This window comes from Callospermophilus lateralis, chromosome 2 (genome assembly GCF_048772815.1).
Source record: "Callospermophilus lateralis isolate mCalLat2 chromosome 2, mCalLat2.hap1, whole genome shotgun sequence".
In the NCBI taxonomy this organism is placed as follows: domain Eukaryota; kingdom Metazoa; phylum Chordata; class Mammalia; order Rodentia; family Sciuridae; genus Callospermophilus; species Callospermophilus lateralis.
This window is the reverse complement of record NC_135306.1, coordinates 161935668-161956916: the sequence shown is the minus strand read 5'-3', so window position 1 is coordinate 161956916 and position 21249 is coordinate 161935668. Positions and strand designations below refer to the sequence as shown.

Here is a 21249-nt window from a genome sequence, read left to right as displayed (position 1 = left end):
CTATATCCAATACCATAATACCCAATCTGTTCAAGAGAGCAGGGAACCAGTCAACCAAATGATTATAACATAAAAGGCTGTGATCCAAGAGGAGGGGAGTCTGTGGTGCCATCGGTGAGTACAGAAGCCCCACCAGGGCTGGGGATAGAAGCAGGAATGGGAGGAGGCTTCTAGAAAGGCTGGTGTTTGAGGACATTCTTAAGAGAAAACTAGAATCTCAAGGCGGGCAAAGTGTCTAGATCTAGGAAAATTGAACCTCTTCCTGGAAGCAAGAAGGTGGCCCCAGGTCAACAGTATAGCTAGCACCCCCCGATTCAGATCTTATGTGCATCTCCAATCTTCCTCTCCCTCAAACTGAGCCCAGATCTAGGTCTGGGATCAGTGCTGAAACCCTCTTGGAGGTCTCCGGGGCAAGCAGCAGCATTGCCCGTGCCAGCATGGTCAGTAGCCTCTGGCAGAAACAGATCAGAGCCAGACATTCTCCAGTACCTTTGCCCACACAGGCCCAGCACCTTGGAGAGGCTCAGTGACAGGCAAAACCTCAACCTGCAGCTGTTCCACCTTTTCCCTGCACAGCACAAGGGTTCCAGGTCCTACTGGGTAGCATCCATGGGTGCAGCACAGATACTAGCAAGAAAGGGCCAGACAACCAACATTCACATCTAGGCCACCCATGGGGCTGATTACAGCCCAGGATGTAAGGGGTTGTATGGGCCCAGCCCAGGCTACCTTATTTCTGTTAATTCCCTGGACTCTGGGGTAAGGCACAGACTTAGGTGAGAAACAGACAGAAGAGATATTTATATATCTCCCTTGAAAACATTGTCCTTAGTCCTCCAGTATCTTATGACATGACCCAAATCTCATGTGGTCTTGTTCCACTAATGAAGCCACAACCATGGGAATAACATTCCTGATTCTGTTTCTGAACAGCCTAGCTACTTTAGAGAGCCCTTCCGTCCATCCAGTGCTTATTAAATACTGCTGTTTGGGACATTCTGTGCTAGATCCTTGGGGTACAATGATGGGGAAAAAACAGAGTCTCTAACCCCAAGAAGCTCACCATTGGGTGAAGGAGAGAGAGAAGTGCCCGAGCAGCTGTACTATGGTGTGGAGACTAGGATGGAATTAGCACAGGGGCCACTGCAGCATACAGAGGCTGAGCCTTAGCACTGGCATTCAGAGGAGGCTTCCTGGAGGAAGTGGCTACGCTTTGACTTTCAAATGAAGAGCAGTTAGAGGCATCCAGGTGGAGGGAGCTGCACAAACAGAGGCCTGGAGATGGCAGTGCTGAAAGCAAGAATGGTCTGGTGTCCCCAGAGGCTGAAGAGCCAGCTAGAGCATGGACCAGAAATCTCACCTGCAGGACAGTGGACTTCATCCCACAGTTGATGGGAAACTATAGGCAGGCTCTGAGCAGGGAAAAGACAATGAATGACTCACTTTCTTTCTGTCTTACGGCTGCGTGGGGAAGTTGAAGAAAGGGCACAGGGCAGGGAATCAGGAAGGGGAAGAAATGGTTTGGAAAGGGTGACCACAAGCCAGCCACCATGCTAGGTGCTAGCATGCTAGGTATGTAGTGCACAGTATGTCGTTTACTCTCATTCATTTCTGCTTGAATTCCATTTCTGCCTCTCGGCTAGAACCACAAACCAACCACTTGGTTTTTCTGAGACTTAGTTTCCTCATTTGGAACATGGGGGTGATGCTAATTCATAATTCATAGAGCAATTTATCTATCTATCTATTTATTTCAGTGCTGGGGGCTTGAATCCAGGGCCTTATGCAAGCTAGGCAAGTGCTCTACCACTGAGCTACACCCTCAGTCTGACAGGGTGCTTTGGAGGGGCCTTTAGGAAACCAGTGGGAGGACTTTGTGAGTCCTCAGATCCTGACCACTGTGAGCTCACTTGTTTTGACTCCTCTGGTGCCTGGGACCAACACCATCCATTGAGTATCGCTGTTATGGTTTGGATATGAAGTGTCCCCCATAAGCTCACATATGAGACAATGCAGGAAGGCTTGGAGGAGAAACGATTGGGTGATAGACTTGACCTAATCAGTGAATTAACACTTGATGGGATTAACTGAGTGGTGGCTGGAGGAAATGGCTCATGGGGGGCATGGCTATGGGGTATATATTTTGTATCTGAGAGTGGAATCTCTCTCTCTTTGCTTCCTGGTCACCCTGTGAGCTGCTTCCCTCTGCCATATTCTTCCGCCATGTTGTTCTGCCTTACCTGGAGACCTGAGGAATAACGCCGGCTCTCTATGGATTGAGACCTTCGAAACCATGAACCCTTAAATAAACTTTTCCTTCTCTACAATTGTGCTGGTCGGATCTTTAGTTGCAGCAGCAAAAAAGCTGGCTAAAACACTTGCCATGCCCCTGTATTACCAGCTCAGATGTCCACCTACTGGACCATGAGCTGCCTGAGGGCAGGGAGCTGTGACCGAGCGTCCTCTCTGCAGTGGCCCATGGTCCCTGCATGGAACCAGTGGTCTGTAGATACCAGTTGAGTCTTGGAGGCCCCTAAAGCCCCTCCTAATTTCTTCTTACCTTCATCAGTTCCTGAAGTTTGGGGTCACTGCGTGAGTTTGGATCCACCATTGTCCGCACTTCGTTCTCCTCTATAACAAGAAAAGGAATTGAGTTGGGGTGGCTACGGTTGAGGGCACAGAGCTCCTCCAAAGAGACACGAGAGGCAGGTTACCCAGCATGGTGTCCTCAGGGTCCAGTTCAAAGGGAATGGGGCTGAGAGGCAGGTTGATGGCGTTCATTCCCTCCTCCTGAAGCTCCGACACTGGAAGACAAAAAAAAGAGCCTGGTCACGTTCCAGCTTATGGTGCGGGGGTTGATCTCTGCAATTCACGTGTGATGTTGATATTGAGGGGGAAAAATCCACTAAGTCTAGATGGCAGCTGTCACTCAGCTTGTGAGCCATTCATGGTTGCTCCCTGCTAAAAGAACCTAATTATCCTCTTATTCTCCCTTCTTCTGTCTGTCACCTCCTTCGCTTTCCTGAGACCTAAGAAGGTCTCACTACCTCTCAGAAAAGATTTCAGGAGAAACAGGTTCTTCTTAGGTCTCTGCCTTTTGCTGCCTGCCCTCTATCCAGGGCTTGCTGTCAGGGGCACAGTGGGTGCTAGGAACTGCTGCCTGGTGGCCGCGGTCACCAATTTCAGGCTACATTTATATTGTGAGCCTTTTCATCTTCAGGGCCTCTCTCCTGGCCTCTTTCCTAGCCTGGCTTCCCCAGGACATTCTTCTGCTCATACCCAGCACCAGACCCAGAGGCTGAGCAGGGTGGTCCCAGTTCCAGCCTCCTCCCTGGGCTCTGGCTCTCAGCTCTGAGGAATGGTAGGACACCTCATCTGTCTAACCCTGTCTCCTCAGCCAGAAAAGAAGAGTGCCACACTCACCAGGAAGTTCTTTTTAGACTTCCAATCCTAGAAATCTACAATTCCATTTCCTTCAAGAAACATTAACAAGGGTCAGTGACCACTAACGACATACCACGGAGCCTGGGTAAAAAACCCAATTCCCACCACCAAACCCATTGTGCAATGAGCATTTGCTGGGTGCTGACCTTGGATTACCCTCTCCCCCTCAAACGCTGTGACTTACATCCCTTACTTTGTGCCAATTAAGCACAGAAAGACCATTTTCTCTGAAGGCTTTGGGCACCAAGAGGTTCTTAAGGAGCTAATTCGGCCGCTGCCATCAACCTTAATGAAAGCCGCAGCCCATCTTTCCATTTTATTTTTTTTATTGACTCTGGCCTCCCTGATTGCCAGCATAGACTTGTAAGAACGCTTAAGCACAAGGCAGCCCTTTACAAAGAGTTCTTTCAATATCAGCAACTCACTGATGGCTGCGGCTGGACAGGGAATGAGCCCCCAGCAAAGAGAGTAAAACAGACCCTACCTTAAAGGGACTCGCACAGTAGGAAGCTGGTGTTTAGCCCCTCTGCGTGGGCCCTTGAGGTTGACATGGGACTTTCCCCCGTCACTGTCTTTGACTCTCCAAGTTCTAGACTCTCATCATCCCAGAATCCTCCTCCACAATACCCGGCATAAAAAATACAGGTGACACCTGTATTTAAAGCTTCAATGAGTCTGGAAATATAGGATTTCATTTGTTTTTTGGCTAAGTACAACTGCTTCCGTAGACGTTTCTAATTTCTTCTAACACCTCTAGATCTAGCAGTTTGTGCTCTTCTCCAGGCTGTTTCTCACAGAGAAGCACAGCTTTCATCACTGGACAGGCATTGCCAGGCATGTGACGGGCAGTGGCAGTAAAGTCATGTTTAAATAAAGCGGCAAGGGCTGGCTGCGAAGGAACCTGAGGCTGCTCTGGACCTTCTCTCCTCTAGCTACCCTCTCCCCTCAGTCTTCACTATCTTAAACAGTACACTCACTAACCACGTGTGCTACTTAAGGTTCTTTTCCTTTTCTTTTTTGCATTGCTAAGGATGAAACCCAGGGCCTTTTGTGCATGCTAGCCAAGCACTTTACCACTGAGTCACATCCCCAGATGATTCTTCTTAAATTTCAATGCAGTAAATATTCAGTTTCTTAGCTGTACCATCCCCCTTCGTTGTTTTTTTTTTTTTTTTTGGTACCGGGGATTAAACCCAAGGGTGCTCAACCATTAAGTCATATCCCAGCCCTTTTTAAAATATTTATTTAGATACAGGATCTCACTGAGTTGCTTAGGGCCTAAGTTGCTGAGGCTGGCTTTGAACTCACAATCTTCCTGCCTTAGTCTCCCAAGCCACTGGGATTACAGGTGTGTGCCACCATGCCCAGCTGTACCCACCCCATTTTAAGTGCTCAACAGTCCACACATGGTTGGTGCTACTCTCCTGGACAGCATAGATGAGAACATTTACAATATCACAGGAAGTTCAACAGGATGGTGAGGTCCTAGGGGATCATTTTATGCAATGATGAGGATATCCATATTTATTTCTCCAGTCCAGGCCTGAGCCCCTGATGGCTTAGGAACCTAATTGCTCACTCCATGTCTCTTCTTAGTCTCAACAGAGATCTCAAATTTAGACATCCACGTCCAAACTAGCAATTTCCAACATCCTTACACCACCGTATAGCACATAAACAGCCTGTTCCTCCCCTACTGAATACTCTTTGGTAGATGGCACCACGGTTTACACAATGGCTAGAGCCAAGACATTGTTGTTTACCTGTTGTCTCTAATACACTGGCAGGTTTTCCAGGGTCCACCTTCCAACCAGGACCTGGTTGCAGCCATTCCTCACCATCTCCCCCACCACCCTCCCGGTTCAAGCTGCAGTTATCTTCCATCTGGATCACCAGAACCACCTTCTAACCAGCCCATTACCTTCCACTTGCATCTCCCCCTCCCCATCTACTGGTCCCAGAGCTGCCAGAATGTTCTATAAAAATGTAAATAGAACTGTCTCCTTCTCCTGCTGAGAACTTTTCTGTGGCTTTTCATCATACTCAGAATAAATCCCGACTCTTTACCAAGACTTACAAGACCCCCTCATCAGCCCTCGCCTGCTCTCTCATGTCTCATTTTCTTCACAGAACTCATTACAGTCTGAAGTTATCATTATTGACACGTCTGCCATCTACTTTTCCCACAGCAGAATGTGAGCTGGGCAAGGACTGGCACTTCTTCTCTTCTGTTCACTATTAGATTTCCAAAGAGGTTACAAAGCAGTTAGGAGCCAGGCAAGATTCAAATCCAGGACCTTCCCCCCTACTAGCTGTATGACCTTGGCCAAGTTCATCAGCCTCTTGTGCCTCACTTTCCTCATCTGCAAAATGGGAGGGAGAATAATACTGTCCACCTTGTTGGGTTGCTGGGAAGATTAAATGAGTTAATGTGTACTCAGAAGAGTGCCTGATAAGAGCCATGTAAACACATGCTGCTGTTATTATTACTTAAAATAATGACTCAAGCATAGTAGGTACTCAAGAAATATTTGTTGGGTAAATAATCAAAAGTGTCAAGTCCATCCACCCTTCACCTGCACAGCTTGTGTGTGAAGGCAGAATTTGCCAAAGTAGTTTATGGGGTGGGAAGGATTTCACCCTTTCCCCAGGAAAAAAAAAAAAAAGTCACTTCTATATTTCAGCCTACACTGTGTGCGTGTGCACGTATGGGTGTATATTTCTGGGCAGCATTTCCAGCTTACATTTTGCAAAGGAAGAAAAGCTGCATCTGTCCCAAGACTGTTATGCAGCCAGAGTCAGTCTGTAAACATGCAGGTATTAAACATCTTGAAAGTGTGACTAGAAAAGCAATATTCACAGCCAGGTCTCCTAAAGGTGGGTCTAACAGGATCTCCTTTTACATGAAGATCATTATTAAGAATGTCTTCAGATGAAAAATCATAGCCAGAGCCCCGCCTCGCCCTGCCTCTTTAATTCAGTCTCACAGACACAGCAAACCCAAGAAGAAAGGCTGAGATATGTTTGCAATTGGAAATGTTTTTTTTTCAGGAAATGATTTGGTACAAGAACATCATTCCCATTCCATTAACTGCTGACTCGGAGCCAACTGTTTGTAAAAGTGAATATGCAAACTGCCCAGTTCAGGCCTGGTCCCCGCCTCATGGGGCCCTATTAGTGGCCACTTTGCCAAAACAGCCTGCCTGCTTTGGAGGTTTCGTTTCTATTAAACCAGAGCAGGGCCCAGCAGAAGCCCCGTGCCAATCCCTGCACTCGGAAAACAAAGAGCTGCGATTGAATTTTCTCGGCACAGAATACAAATATGATGTTTACCCCCTGAACCTCCTCTAACAATCTAAAACTAGGTCTGAATGCACAGCCTTCAGGGTCTCGCAGCACCATTAGTCATAACTTAATAAACAGCTTAAATGCTCAGCTCAAGGTCGGGCTCGGGAAGGCAGGGAGATTGCCTCAACCCCCAAAGTGGTCGCCCTGAGAAACAGGGCTTTTATTTTCTGGGAAGTGCAGCCTGATGAGGGGTCCGGCTGCCCGTCAGAAAGTATATGGATAGGTTTTGGATTCTGAAAGAGCTGTATTCAAATCCTGCTTCAAATTCAGATCCTTTAGCATCCCCAGGATCTATGTGACTCTACCTCCCTGAAATTCCATATAAAGCAATTCCCTCTACAACAAAAGAATAGCTGCTTTCCTCCTCAATCTTTATTTTCTCTATTGAAAGAAATCTCATTTGTTCCACATCCACCCCTCCATCCTATGCTCCACGGTGAGATCCTGAGTGCTTTAAACTAATGGTGGTCATCTCAATCCACGTGGAAGTGACTGGCTCCAGCCTTGTCATATGAAACAATTCCTGTCATGACAGGAATTGTCATAAGTGGTGAGGATTTCTGGGAGCTCTCAGGAGTAATGTTCCTCTATTGTAAAGACAAGCCCAAGGAAGAGAAGGCATCATTCCCTCTAATCATTATTCTATCAGGAAGTTATGACTGGATTTGATGCAGCTATTTTGTACCATGAGGTAAGTTAGGTCAAGGAGAAAGCTAATGTGCTGAAGTTGGCAGAGGATAAAGGAAGGAGGAAGAGGTCTATTCCTATGTACTTGCAGATACTGTTGAGTCACCCCAGTTCTGTATGTCTTGTTATAAGAGGTAAAATAAATTCCTTTATTGTTTAACCCAGAAAAGTAGGTGTTTTCTGAGGCTTGGAGCCCAACCGTCCTAACTGCTACATGAGGACACAAGGATTATGAAGTTGATGGGTAAACAGAATAAGTTGGCAATTAAAAGTAGTCCCCTGCCCTTTTTTTTCCCCAGAGTAGCTATAGGATTTCTTGTATTCCAGACTATGTCCAAAGATTCAACAACAGGAGGGGAAAAAAGTATGGAGAAAAGAATGGATAAAGGCTTCTAAAGGTTTAAAAAAAAAAAAAAAGTCCATTTATACAAATCCTGCAGGTTCATTCATTCAACCAATAAATAATGCTGAGGCAGACCCCATGCCTCCCCAGCATGGGGATGCAGCTGGAAGACTAGCCGTGATCCTGCCTCCATCTGCTCACAGGTGGTGGGAGAGGCAGGCCTGTGCACACATGAGCAGCATGCTGCACTTGGAGGGGACAGAGGGAAGCTAGAGAGCCGGGGTAGCTCAGGTGGAATGAGGCTAATTTTGGATAAGGAAGACTGGGAGGAATTCCCAGAAAGGGCAACATTTTGAGTTGGACCTTTAAACATGTAAATTTTCATCCAACACAGGTGCACCATGAAAGGCACCTCTGTGTAAAAAGAGCAAGATATGGGAAAGCAGGCAGGTGCTGAGAGTGTGGTGAGTACATTTGAGCAGAGGGGATCTAGGGGTGGGTGGGGGAAGGGGAAGAATTGAGGGGCAGATCATAGGGAGGATTCAGAGTTAAGATCTTGAATTCAATCACAATAAGAAAATAAAACAATGCTCAAAAACTAGAAATAATATGTAATTATAGCAAGGTTGCAGGATATAGGATTAATATACAAAAGTCATCTACTCCCTATTTATTAACAATGAGTGACTGGGGTTGAAAGTTAAAAGCAGATTATTTGCAGTAGGAAAAAAATGTGATTCTTAGGTATAAATCCAATAAAGTATGTACAGAATTGCTTTGCAAAGGATAAGAAAACCCTGATGAAAGATCAAGGAAGATCTAGATAAGTGGAAAGATATTCAATGGTCGTGAATTAGAAGACTTAAATATTATTAAGAAGTGAATTATTTTAAACTTCATGTGTTGATCTGATGCAATTTCAGTTAAATATCTAATAGTAAGCTATTTTGTGGATATCCACAAGCTGATTCTAAAGTTTATAAGGAAAAGCCATACAAAGTAGCCAACACATTCTTAAAAGGTAACAAAGTTGGAGAATTGATACTACCAGACTTCAAGGCTACTACAGATCCATGATGAATCAAAGCAGCATGGTATGGATGTCAGAATAGACACATAAGTCAATGGAATGTGGGAGAAAACTCTGAAACAGATCTACCACACACACACAGTTAACTCATCTTTGACAAAGGCACAAAGGCGGTTCAATGCAGAAGGGACAGTATTTTCAACAAAGGGTGCTGGAACAACTGGATGTCCATAGGCAGAAAAATCAACCTAGACACTCGTCAGACCATATGCCTTTCCTAAAACTTTAGACCTAAGTATAAAACACAACACTATAAACTTCTAAAAAAAATAGGAAAGAATCTATAATGACCTAGGGTTTGGCAATGAGTCTTTGGATACAAAAAGGAAAATCTATAAAAGAAATATTGATAAATCAGACTTTATTAAAAAGAAATTTTAAAAAATAGAGAAAATATTTGCAAGACACCTATCTGGTTAAACTTGGACACAAAATACACAAAGAACTCTTAGAACTGAGTAAGAAAACAACAACCAAACCACAAAATGGGCAAAAGATCTAAACATACATGTTACCCAAGAAGATGTTCAGTTGGCAAATATGCATGTCCGTTCTCTCATCATCATTTGTCATTAGGTAATGACAAAACAAAAAAGAGATATCACCACACACCTATTAGAATGGCTAAAATAAAAAACTGACCATACTAAATGCTGACAAGGAAATGAAGCAACAGAAATTCTCAGCTATTGCTGGTGAGAATATAAAACAGTTGCTCCGGAATACAGTTTGGTACTTTCTTGCAAAGCTTTAATCTTACCATCTAAGCCAGCAATTGTGCCCCTAGGTATTTATCCGACTGATTTAAAAATATTTTCACACAAATCCCTGCAAGTGAATACTTATAGCAGCTTTATTCATAATCACCAAAATTGGAAGCAACCAAGATATCTTTCAATAGATGAATGGATAAACTGTAGTATATTCACCTGATGAAATATTCAGTTGATGAAAGGAAATGATCTATAAATCTATGAAGAGACGTGGAAGAAACTTAACTACATATTCCTAAGTCAGAAAGGTTGGTTGGGAAAGATTATGTAATATATGATTCAATTATATGGCATTCTGCAAAAACTAAAAAGGTTGGTGGTTTCCAGGGACTTGGGAGAAAAGTTGAATAGGCAAAGTATAGAAGATTTTTTTCATGGTGGCGAAACTGTCCAGAATGATTCTGTGCAGCGAATACCTGAGATTATGCATCTGTTATCCCAATGAACTTTATAGCACAAGGAACAAACCTAAATGTAAGCAAATTTAAAACTCATTTAGAAGGCTGAGGGATGCAAAGATGGAAATCAGATTGTGGTAATAAAATTCAACTATCTGACAAATGTATGTGACTGCCTCTCTGTAGAGGGTGAGGGAATTGTGCTAACCTCTTTGAAATAAATGAGTAGAGTCTATAAAACCTAAAGGCAAAAGGACCTGCACCTAAACTTTGACCTCCAGTTGATAAAGTCATTTCCCATGTACACTGGAACTGAACAGCTAAATAAATGGATGGTGGATTGAAGGAGCCAGGTTTCTGAGTGTTAGAGTTGAGAAGTTATAGTAGGGAAGGCTGGGATGATCCATGTGAGAATGGATTAGAGTTGGAGACATCAGTAAAAACTCAAGTCTAGTCTAATATAGATACACATGATTTTTCTTGTATGCTCTGGCTGTGTTGGTGGAAAGGACCTAAAAGAAATGACACCTACTAGCAATGAACAAACCTGGAGCCCAGATCTTGGTTTCTAGTCTAATTCTCCAACAAAAGGAAACATTCTCTTTGGGTAAATGGCTAATTCTAGGACTGGAAATGTACAAGATAAGCCTGGAGCCAGTCAGAAGTACAAAAAAAAAAAAAAAAAAAAAGAAAGAGGGATGTCAAAGGGACATAAGAGTTGACTGAAAGAGTGAAATTTGGATCAATTTGAGCAACAAAAGAAAGTCATGTTGGATTACAGTTCATATTATAAGGTAAATATCCATGAATGCATAAATGAATGAATAAATGAATATACAATGGAGAAGAGACCAATATTTTACATAGGATTCTAGATAATTTATGCAGATCCTCTGCATTCAAAAGGGGTGTGTTGGGAGTGGGTTCTGCATTCACAGTAGCCAAGTTATAGAACCAGCCCAGCTGTCCATCAACAAATGAGCAGATAAAGAAAATGTGTACAACACCAGACCTTAAATTATACTAGAGAGAAATAGTAACAAAAACTGCATGGTGTTGGCATCAAAACAGACATAAAGACCAATGGAACAAAATAGAAGACATGGAGACAAACCCACATAAATACAGTTACCTAGTACAGTACCTAGTACCTTAGAGTATTAGACAAAGGCACCATAAACATACATTGGAAAAAAGATAGCCTCTTCAACAAATGGTGCTGGGGAAACTGGAAATCTATATGTAGCAGAATGAAATTTAACCCCTATCTCTCACCTGCACAAAACTCAACTCAAAGTAGATCAAGGACTCAGATATTAAACCAGAGACCTTGTACCTACTAGAAGAAAATGTTGGCCCAACTCTCCATAATGTCAGCTTGAAAACCAAATTCCTCAATAAGACTCCTAAAGTGAAAGAAGTAAAATCAAGAATCAATAAATGGGATAGTATCAAACTAAAATGCTTCTTCACAGCAAAGGAAACAATCAAGAACATGAAGAGAGAAACTACAGAATGGGAGAAAATCTTTGCCACCTGAACCTTAGATAGAGCATTAATCTCCAAGATACATAAAAAACTCAAAAAAATAACATCATAAAAACAAATAACCCAATCAATAAATGGGCAAAGGAACTGAACAGACACTTCACAGAAGAAGAAATACAGAATGGTCAATAAATACATGAAAAAAAATGTTCAACATCTCTAGCAATTAGAGAAATGCAAATTAAGACTACATTGAAATTCTATCTCCTTCCAATCAGAATAGCAATTATCAAGAATACAAGTAACAATAAATGTTGGTGAGAATGTGGGGGAAAAGGTATACTCATACGTTGCTGGTAGGATGCAAATTGGTGCAACCATTCTGGAAAGCAGTATGGAGATTCCTCAGAAAACTTGGAATGGAACCACCATTTGACCCAGTTATCACAATCCCCAGTATATACCCAAAGGACTTAAAATCATCATACTACAGTGACGCAGCCACATCAATGTTCCTAAGCAGCTCAATTCACAATAGCTAAGCTATGGAACCATTTTCCTAGGTACCCTTCAATAGATGACTGTATGAAGAAAATGTGGTACATAAACACAACGGGATATTACTCAGCCATAAAGAAGAATGAAATTATGGCATTTGCCAGTAAGTAGATGGAAGTGGAAACTATAATGCTAAGTAAAATAAGCCAATCCCCGAAAACCAAAGGCCAAATGTTCTTTCTGATATATGAATGCTAACACACAATAAGGGGGGTAGGTGGGGAGAAAAGAAGTTCAATGTATTAAACAAAATGAAATAAAGGGAAAGGAGGGAGATAGGAACAGGAATTGGACATAACTTTACTATGTCCATATATGAATACACAACCAGTGAAACTCCATATCATATTCAACCACAAGAACAGGATCTAATTAGAGTAAGTTATACTCCATGTATGTATAATATGTCAAAATACATTCCACTATCATGTGTATCTAAAAAGAACAATTTAAAAAAATTTTTAAAAGTTCTTAAATGACCAAAAAAGAGAGAAAAATGTGGTATATAGACATAATGGGGTTTTATTCAATCATAAAGAAGAATGAAGTTTTGTGGTTTGCAGGAAAATGGATGGAACTAGAGAACATCATACTAAGTGAGATAATCAGGCTAAGAGCATCAAGGGCTGTATGTTTTCTCTCATACACACAACGAGGGGAAAAAAGGGAGGGGGATCTCATGAAAATAGAAGCAAGACCCATAAAGTAGAAGAAGGGGATCTGGAAAGGAATGAAATATATGAAAAAAAAAATGTTCAACATCTCTAGCAACAGATGAATTCATGCTACATGCATGCTCACATATATCATAATAAATCCCACTACTGTGTGTTATTATAATGCACCAAGAAGAAAGGAACAGGCGGTGCGTGGTGACTTCCTTCTTTTCAGAATCCTGCGTGAAAAGGAGGGAAAACAGCATGACTTCATGGTGGAGAAACTTGACAAACACTACCTCGGCCAGGTGATCAAGGTCTACAGTCATACAGCTTGCTGACCTTGGGTACCCGTCAGAGGATGTGATGAAAATGGCACTTTACCTCAGTGGTCTTCCTTCCCGAAAGCCTAATCACGAGAAAAACAGACAAATCCCAGCAGGAGAGGATCCTAAAAGGTTCTTGACCTACATTTTTTCAAGACTCTCAAGGTTATCAAGAATAAGTCTGAGAAACTGTCACACCTAAGAAGATATGATGGCAAAATATAATGTGGGATCCTAGAACAGGAAGACCACATTAGGTAAAAACCAAAAACACCTGAATCAATTATGGACATTGGTTAGTAATCATGTATCTGTTTTTTCCAACATATATAAACCTTTGTGCACCCTACACCAAACACGGTAATATATCTATCTCAATGGTCATTAATTGTAATGGACATACTATACCACCCTAAGATGTTAACAAATGAGGACACTGGGTGTAGGCTCTATGGAAACTCTACTGTCTTTGCCATTTTTCTTAAGTCTAAAACCATATGGTGAAACTAGCGTTCTTTAAAAAAAAAAAAATCAACCTGAATTTGCTCTTTGGCAAAAAAATGTATAGTGTTCACAATGGAGGGATGATAGAGGGAAACATGTGATTTTATGGGACCCCCCCCCCTCCACCCTGCCGTCACCGGGGAGACAGTGGTAGTTTACCCATCGCTAGCTGATGCTGTAGGAGCACTTGGATGGGAAACAAAACACAGAGATCACTGCAAAGCCCAGCAGGGCTAGCTGTACTCATTCCCAAATGAGAACCCAGCTTTTCCAGGAAGAAAGTACACAGTTATCTCTTTCAAAAATTGCTTCCAGAGCTGAAAGGAGAAGAGAGAGCTTCCTCTTAACTTAAAGATGCTTGGCAGGATCCTTTCTACTTTCTTAGAGGGGGGTCTGACCCACCAGTAAAAACCATCCCTGGAAGTTTGGTGGTCTCCTCGATGGTTCCCTCTGGGAGTTCTCTATATCCATGGTCCCTGATAGGGGTCTCTAGGCAGGGGCTTTTGAATTGGTTTTGTATTGCTGTAGAAGCCGACTGTCAGAACTCTGATGGCTTAAAATGATACAGACACGATTATCCTTATGGATAGGTTAGAAGTGCGATATGGGTCTCACCAGGCTAAAGTCGAGGTGTCCGCAGGGCTGTGTTCCTTTCTGCAGGATTTAGGGGAGAATTCATTTTCTTTCCTTTTCTGCCTTCTACAGGTCGCCCACATTTCTTGGCGTGCGGTTCCCTTCCACCATCTTCCAAGCCAGCAGCGTGGGGGGGGGGAAGGTGTCAAGTCCTTCTCGCTCGTTCTCCCTTCGGCCTCCCTCCTCACCTTCAAGTCCCCTCTGATCACACTAGGCCCACCTGGATAACCCAGGATCACCTCCCTATTCTAGGGTCAGCTGCTTAGCAACTAGAATTCTGCCGGCAACCTTAACTCCCTTTGGACGTATAAGGTAGCATTCGCAGGTTCCAGGGATTAGGACGTGGATATCTTTCGGGGGAGGGCATTATGCTGCCAACAATAGCTTTTTCCGTTGAGGGCACAGGTTCTGTTCTTAACACCCTTCCCTACAACATGTGGCTTCACTTTTCCTCCATGTGAGATGGCCAAAAGAAAACGCAAATCCCAACCCCACCCACTCGGTCCCTGAAACAAGGACGTTTTATTGCTTTTAATGAAATAGATACTTGCTTCAGCAGCCATAATTGATGGTTTGGGAGCCAGTCCTGCACAGCCTCAGCAAACTTCCAGCGTCTTACCATACTCTGCTGTACCTGACACAGCTGTTCAGGCACCAGGGTGTCACCCCAGTCCTTGGAACGCAGCCAAAAAAAAAAAAATGTATATATATATATATATATATATATATATATATATATATATATATATATATATATATTAAAAAAAGGAAAAGGAGAGGCTGGTGTTGTGAATGGGAACTGACAGGAGGATCTATACTCCAGAGTCCTAGAGCTTCTATCAGAGTCTGTATTTTGGATGGTTTTATAGTCTCTGCAGAGTTGGATGTTTGCCAAGCAAACGGCCCCTGGGCTAATTCACTGATCAGCCAAGCACATGTTACAGCTGCCCTCCAATAGCTAGTAAGTGTGGAGAAAGATGGACGCACCATTGGTTGGCTCCAGGCAGTTACAATAATCTGAACGGAAATGTTGGTTGAGGTCTCCAGCAAGCCATGGGGTATGTTTAAACACTACACAGGCACACAGTCTAGGGGGACAAGATGTCACAGGGCACAAGAGACACTGGAGCAGGTGCTCCACCTCGGGCCTTTATCTTTGGGTACTGCCTGAGTAAGTTTTCTTTCTTATCTCATTCTCTGAGGCTCTTTGACCACATCCATGTCCTTCTTATTATTAATCCTGAATAGCCAGTCCTTTATCTTTGCAGTGGCTCCATGCTACTTAAAAAGCACCACATCAACTACAAGTCCACTTGAATTCCCAAGTGGTACCCTCCGTGGGAATCAATAGCTCTGAGAGTGCTGGTAAGCAAACACGGCACAGTTGGGTTCTGATTGGGTAAATCTGCAGGTGGGCTAATTCTGGATTTGTCTAAACATCAGGCAGTGGCTTATCCTGAAGGAGCACTCTTTTTTAGAAACTCCTTGTGTGAATAATGATGGTGGTAGTCAGAGAGCACCAAAGGTTATTTCCATTGGATTGGGCATGTAGATGTCATGTACACACACATACAAGGAACATTTAATATTCATAACAATTCCATAAGAATGTACAATTATCCCTATTTTACAGAGGAGAAAAATAAGGCCCAGAGAGGTCATATAATCTGATAGAGGCTACACAGTTAGAAAGTAGAGCTGAAACTGGATCCCAGGCCAGCTGGCTTGACAGTTCCTATCCTTAACACTATACTGTGCTGCCTAGTTTTATAGAACACCTTTCATTTTTATATAAAACATACTGTTCACTTGGTGAGGTAGATGAAATGCTCCTTGAACACAATCTGTACCTCTAAACCAGGCCTAAAAATACACATCACACCATTTTTGCAGACCACATTTTCTGTGAAGCTGTGGGAACATGTTACTTCTACCTTTCCACATAAAGCCAAGAGAAAGTTTAATGAGGAATAATCTTGCACAGCTAAGCTTGAGGGGTTATCTAGTTGCCGTTGCGGGGAGGGGGTTCGGGGGGTGGCTGGCCTTTGTGAGGTCAGGTTAAAGAGGAAGTGACGTTTGAGTAGCACTTTTGCTTGTATTAAATATAATTGGTTAATTGATTTCCCGCCTTCATAGAGAAGCGTGCTTATCTCCGAGAACTTTGGAAACCTAAAAAAACTGAGTGAAAATAATCCTACCGCTTAGAGATAAACTCCGCTAACATATTTTCTCACACATTTTTCTATGTTTTACACACACACACACACACACACACACACTTCTCTTTTAAACATACCGGGCACACACAGTTCTACAGCCTGCTTTTTTCACACCACATAATCTCATCACATATCCTTATGCCACCAAAATACCACTGAGTGTGGCCTTGCTCTCTGCTGAAGACGCACATGACTAACTCATTCCTCAGCTGTTGGACACTTAGGTGGTTTCCAGACTTGCAGGGAGGTGGCCAAGTCTGGAACTGGCCAGTTGGGAAGGGCTAGTGAGCACTCATGCCGGCAGACTAGCAAGTGTAGGAATGTGGGGCCTCTGGGGACCTGTGTGCATAACCCTGTGTCAGTCAGGACACATGCCCCACTCTTTCTCTTGAATGAAGAAGGAAGCTAAAGGTCTGGAAGAGTTCCATACCTTCTCTCAAAGGTCCCAAGAGGACTGTGCTGTCCATCTTCTTTCCCGTATGTCCTAGTTTGATGTCACTTGACATCAGGGAAGAAATCCCAAGAGAGGGGGTGAGGAGCAAAGAGAATGAGTCAGAGATCTCACTGAGCTGGTCTCCTATGGGTACCTGGGCTCAGTCTCTATGGAGGCCTCTTGGAGGAACTGCAGAAAGTGAAGAGACCTCTCCATTGGTTGAGGCTGCCCCTAGGCAGCTTCCTCTCTGTACTTCCAAGGTGCCCTGGATACAGGGTGAGGGGGTTTCAGAAGTTAAAGCCCCCTGGGCAGAAAAGTGGAGGTGTATGATTAAGGTGGGACCCTGCTGGGTGCCCAGCCCTGTCTATCACAGCCGGGCAGATACAGGTGGCCAAGGTAGGCCATGGGGTGCAAAAGTGTCTGCTATGCCATCCAGGGGCTCAGGGGCTCTCTCCCCAGAAGGAAAGCCATGGGCAATGGTGGAAGTTAAGAGAGTATTTTTTAGGAACAAATCTGGGGCAGAAATATGTTCTTTTCCTCTAAGGAAGAAGCAACAGGGGGGCTGGGGATGTGGCTCAAGCGGTAGCGCGCTCGCCTAGCATGCGTGCGGCCCGGGTTCGATCCTTAGCACCACATACAAAGATGTTGTGTTTGCCGAAAAAAACTAAAAGATAAATATTAAAAAATTCTCTTTCTCTTTCACTCTCTCTCTCTCTTTAAAAAAAGAAGCAGCAGCAGCAGCAACAGGGAACAGATTAGCTGCAGAATCCTGTTCCTTGTAACATGGTATCACACTAGTGCCACTCAAAAGTTACATTTCCTTGGCCCTGGCTCCCTGAAGCACTCTGAAGCTCCAGATTCTGAGGAGCTCAGGATCTAAGTCCTGTCAGGCAATATCGGGTAGCACTGGGCAAGCAGCTGGCTCTCAGAGCCTAGCAAGTTCCCAGGAAGCTTCTGGAGGCAGGGGAAGGGCTCTAACCTGTGCTGAGGTCCCGTGCTGGGCTTTCTGAGCATTGCTTCACCCTTTACAACCCTCTGGGGAAGGGACACCACCTTCCCGGGAACAGAGCTGAAATTTCATGATTAGCTCATCCCACTGTCATGTCACAGTGTGGAGGGAAGTTGGAACAGGGACTTGAAACGTGCACGCCCTCCTCCCTCCCACCTTCAAGCAACAAATGTGCACTTGATGCATATTACACACCATTTCTGGGAGCTCAAGGTCACATCTAGGCGGCATAGCTCCAGGTAGTGAAAGAGCACCATGGGAGCCCGGCACCTCCAGGAGGGACCAGAGAGGGCTCATGGCACAAGTGTTGGCAGAGCTTTTTGTGGACAGAGCTCTGTTCTTTTCTCCATCTCGCCCTCCATGGTGTGTGATTATACATCTGTGGGCATATCTGAAAAACACCTGTCTCCCCCATTATTCTCAGGGCTCCAAGAGGACCAAGGCCTTGCCCATCCCATCTGCCAGCACCGGACACACAATAAGTGCTTAATACGTATTTACTGAGTGAGTGAACAGGATGGCAACGCAGGCCCTGAGCTGTCCTCCCTTCCAGCAGAGTCGCTCAGCCAAACTATCAGCTCCACCTTCTACCTCAGAGCCACAGCATCAATGGCTGGTGGCTGGGGCTGTAAGAAGGGAAGCCAGGATGGGGAGGATGAGGAGTAGAGGCAGTAATAGAGAGAACAGAGAGGGCAAGCAGGTGCTGGTGCAGAGTGTGGGCATTCAGGACATCTGGTTTGAAGCATGTTTGATCCTCATTTAGACTTTCTCAGTACTAATCAGTCCTCTCCAAACCTGGAAATCCGTGGATTGTCACACTGGAAATGGCAAAAGGCTGCCCAAGAGCCCTTGCTACTCCTTTTTTTTTTTTTTTCCTTAACCAACAATCCATGTTGACAGCAAATCTGTACAGAGAGCCTATTAAAAGAAATTGTAGTAAATCAGAGACACGTTAACTGCTGTCTGGCATTCTGCTGATTGCCTGCCCAACACCTCCACCGCACCTTTATTTTGTACGGCCTTCCATCTGATTCAATTCAGTGCATAATTATCGAGTCCTGACTGCATGCACGGCAATGTGTCGGGAGCCTCATTCCAATTGCATCTTCCTGGCCTAGGGCATAATTTAGCTTATAGACAAAAATAAACAACAGGAGCATAGTGGGATGAAGGCCCAGGAAACTGTAAAGACCATTTCAAAGAACAGTTTACCTGCATGAGCAAGAGTGGGATAGCTGGCACCACACATCCATTCATGCATCTCAATATGTGCTTCACAGCATTGCTGAGCAACTTTTGTGGGCCAGGCACTATGCTAGGTCTGGGGTCCAGGGGATGAATAAGAACCTGTGCTGGCCTATCGCAGAGCATTCTGTGGGAGCCCATCTCAGCCCCCAGCTGAGTCTCACTCAGCTCATCTGGAAGTGGAAATCAGGGAGGACTTCTCTAAGGAGGTGGTCCTTCAGTTGCCTCTTAAGGTGGAGTGGGGTTCACCAGGTGTAGGGGGAGCAAGACACACAAAAAGGCTGGAGGGACACCAGAACAGGACCTATTTACAAGAAGATTGGCCATAGTGTAATGTAACTATGATATGTTGTCACAGAGTTAAACCAAGGTCACCCAAGCCAGAACATAAAAATTATGGGTTTAATCCCTAAAGCGACTGGGAACCAGAGGATAAGGAAAGCAGGGTTTTGCAAGTTTTGTAGGATGGCTGTGAAAAGGTTCCCTAATGGATCCATTCAGGCAGAAGACTTCATGGACAAGTATTTTCATGATAAGGCAGGTTAGCCTGGGCTTGGGAAGAAGGTAGACCTCGAATGAACCCCAGTTCCATTTCTTCCTTCCCCCACCCCCCCAAAATAAGAATCCTACCATGTACTCACAGGTCTGTAATGAAGCTTCCATGACAACACATATATAAAATGCCCAGCATGGGGGTGCATATCTCAGCAAGCACTCGGCAACTGTTTACCCTTTCACCACCTTCTCTCAAGGGAGAAGGGATGCGAGCCAGGAGAGATAGAGGGGCTGTCCAGAGATGGTTTCATGGAGGAAGACTGACTTGGCAAACCAGCCAAGCTCAAAAACAAAGTTGGAGACTTTAAGAAATTATCAATCCCCTTGTCTTGGATTTCAAATGGATGAAAAGTGACAGGATGGAGAAAGAAGAAATAGAAACAGCCCCCATGAGGTTCTAAAGGCACAGGGACATTTTGGAACAAGTGGCAGGATGAAAGTTCTTGAACAGGGTGGAGGGGAACATTTATGGGAGCCATGGAGCCTGGAAGGTGAGGGCCGTGGGGGGATGGATGGCTGTGTGGTTCTCTTGGGCCGAGGTGCCACTGATAGGGGGGCTATGGTTTGCATGCATTTTCCGAGGTGGACCAAGATGGGAAAAAAATCATGCTCCATACCCACAGCTCCTGGATGTGGTCTCTAAATAGGAATGCTATTTCCCACAAAAAGGAATCAAGGCTGATTCTAGATCTGAAATTATACAGAGCAGAGAACATATGAGCCTAGATCTTCTTATTGCCAGAAATCAAACAAATATGGACTTCTACCAAGTAGGACAGTATCAAAAGAGGTTTCCACTGGCCAAAGAGGGAAAACTTTAAGGATCAATAAAGATAATAACAGCAATGGACTGAAACATTGAATGGAACACATCAAATATATTTAAATCCATGATTTAGTAATGGCACTAAGAAAATAAAACACACCTCTGTGGTCACCTCTGGCAGACATTAGCAAACCCATTCAGGTCGAAACTTCTGGCTTACCACATCCCTAATGAGGGAAAGTTTATAATGCATTTCAGCTAATGAACAAGAATATCACCATTTGGAAATCCCTAACAAATTAGTTATCTAGGCACTGATAATCAAAGGCTCCTAATTTTACAAAAAGAGAATTGCAAGTACAGTCTTGCCCAAAAGACAAACTGCTTCAATCCTAGATCCACCCAGTGATTTCTGGGAAACAAAAGGACAGAGGAACATGTTAAATGACACCATCAACACACAATTAGCAGAATCTAGACTGTCAGAAATTCTACAGGTTTCTTTAGTGAACATATTTTAAGGAATACAACAGAGAGATGAGTGATTATCCATCAATTACAACATACAGGCCTTACTTTGATACTGATTCTAACAAACTGTAAAAATAATAAAAAGCAAACCATCAAAATTATTAGACTGAACACCTGAAATTGTTAAGTATTATTTTCTACATGTAATAGAGTTGTGTTTTTAAGAAATCCTTATTTTTAAGAGTTATAACTAAATACACATATAAAAATGATTTTAGATTTACTTTAAAATTATCTTCCAGA

The 21249-nt window shown here is 43.7% G+C and overlaps 1 protein-coding gene across 1 annotated transcript in view; it reads right to left on the bottom strand.

Moving 5' to 3' along the window:
- Positions 1 to 21249, bottom strand: part of Parva (parvin alpha) — a 152993-nt gene that overhangs the window by 53285 nt on the left and 78459 nt on the right. Inside the window, exons 2-3 of the mRNA XM_076846900.2 lie at positions 2715 to 2804; positions 2561 to 2631 (exon numbers count right to left, since the gene is read on the bottom strand). Coding sequence (XP_076703015.1) covers positions 2561 to 2631; positions 2715 to 2804 — 161 coding nt within the window. The remainder of the gene's footprint in view (positions 1 to 2560; positions 2632 to 2714; positions 2805 to 21249) is intronic.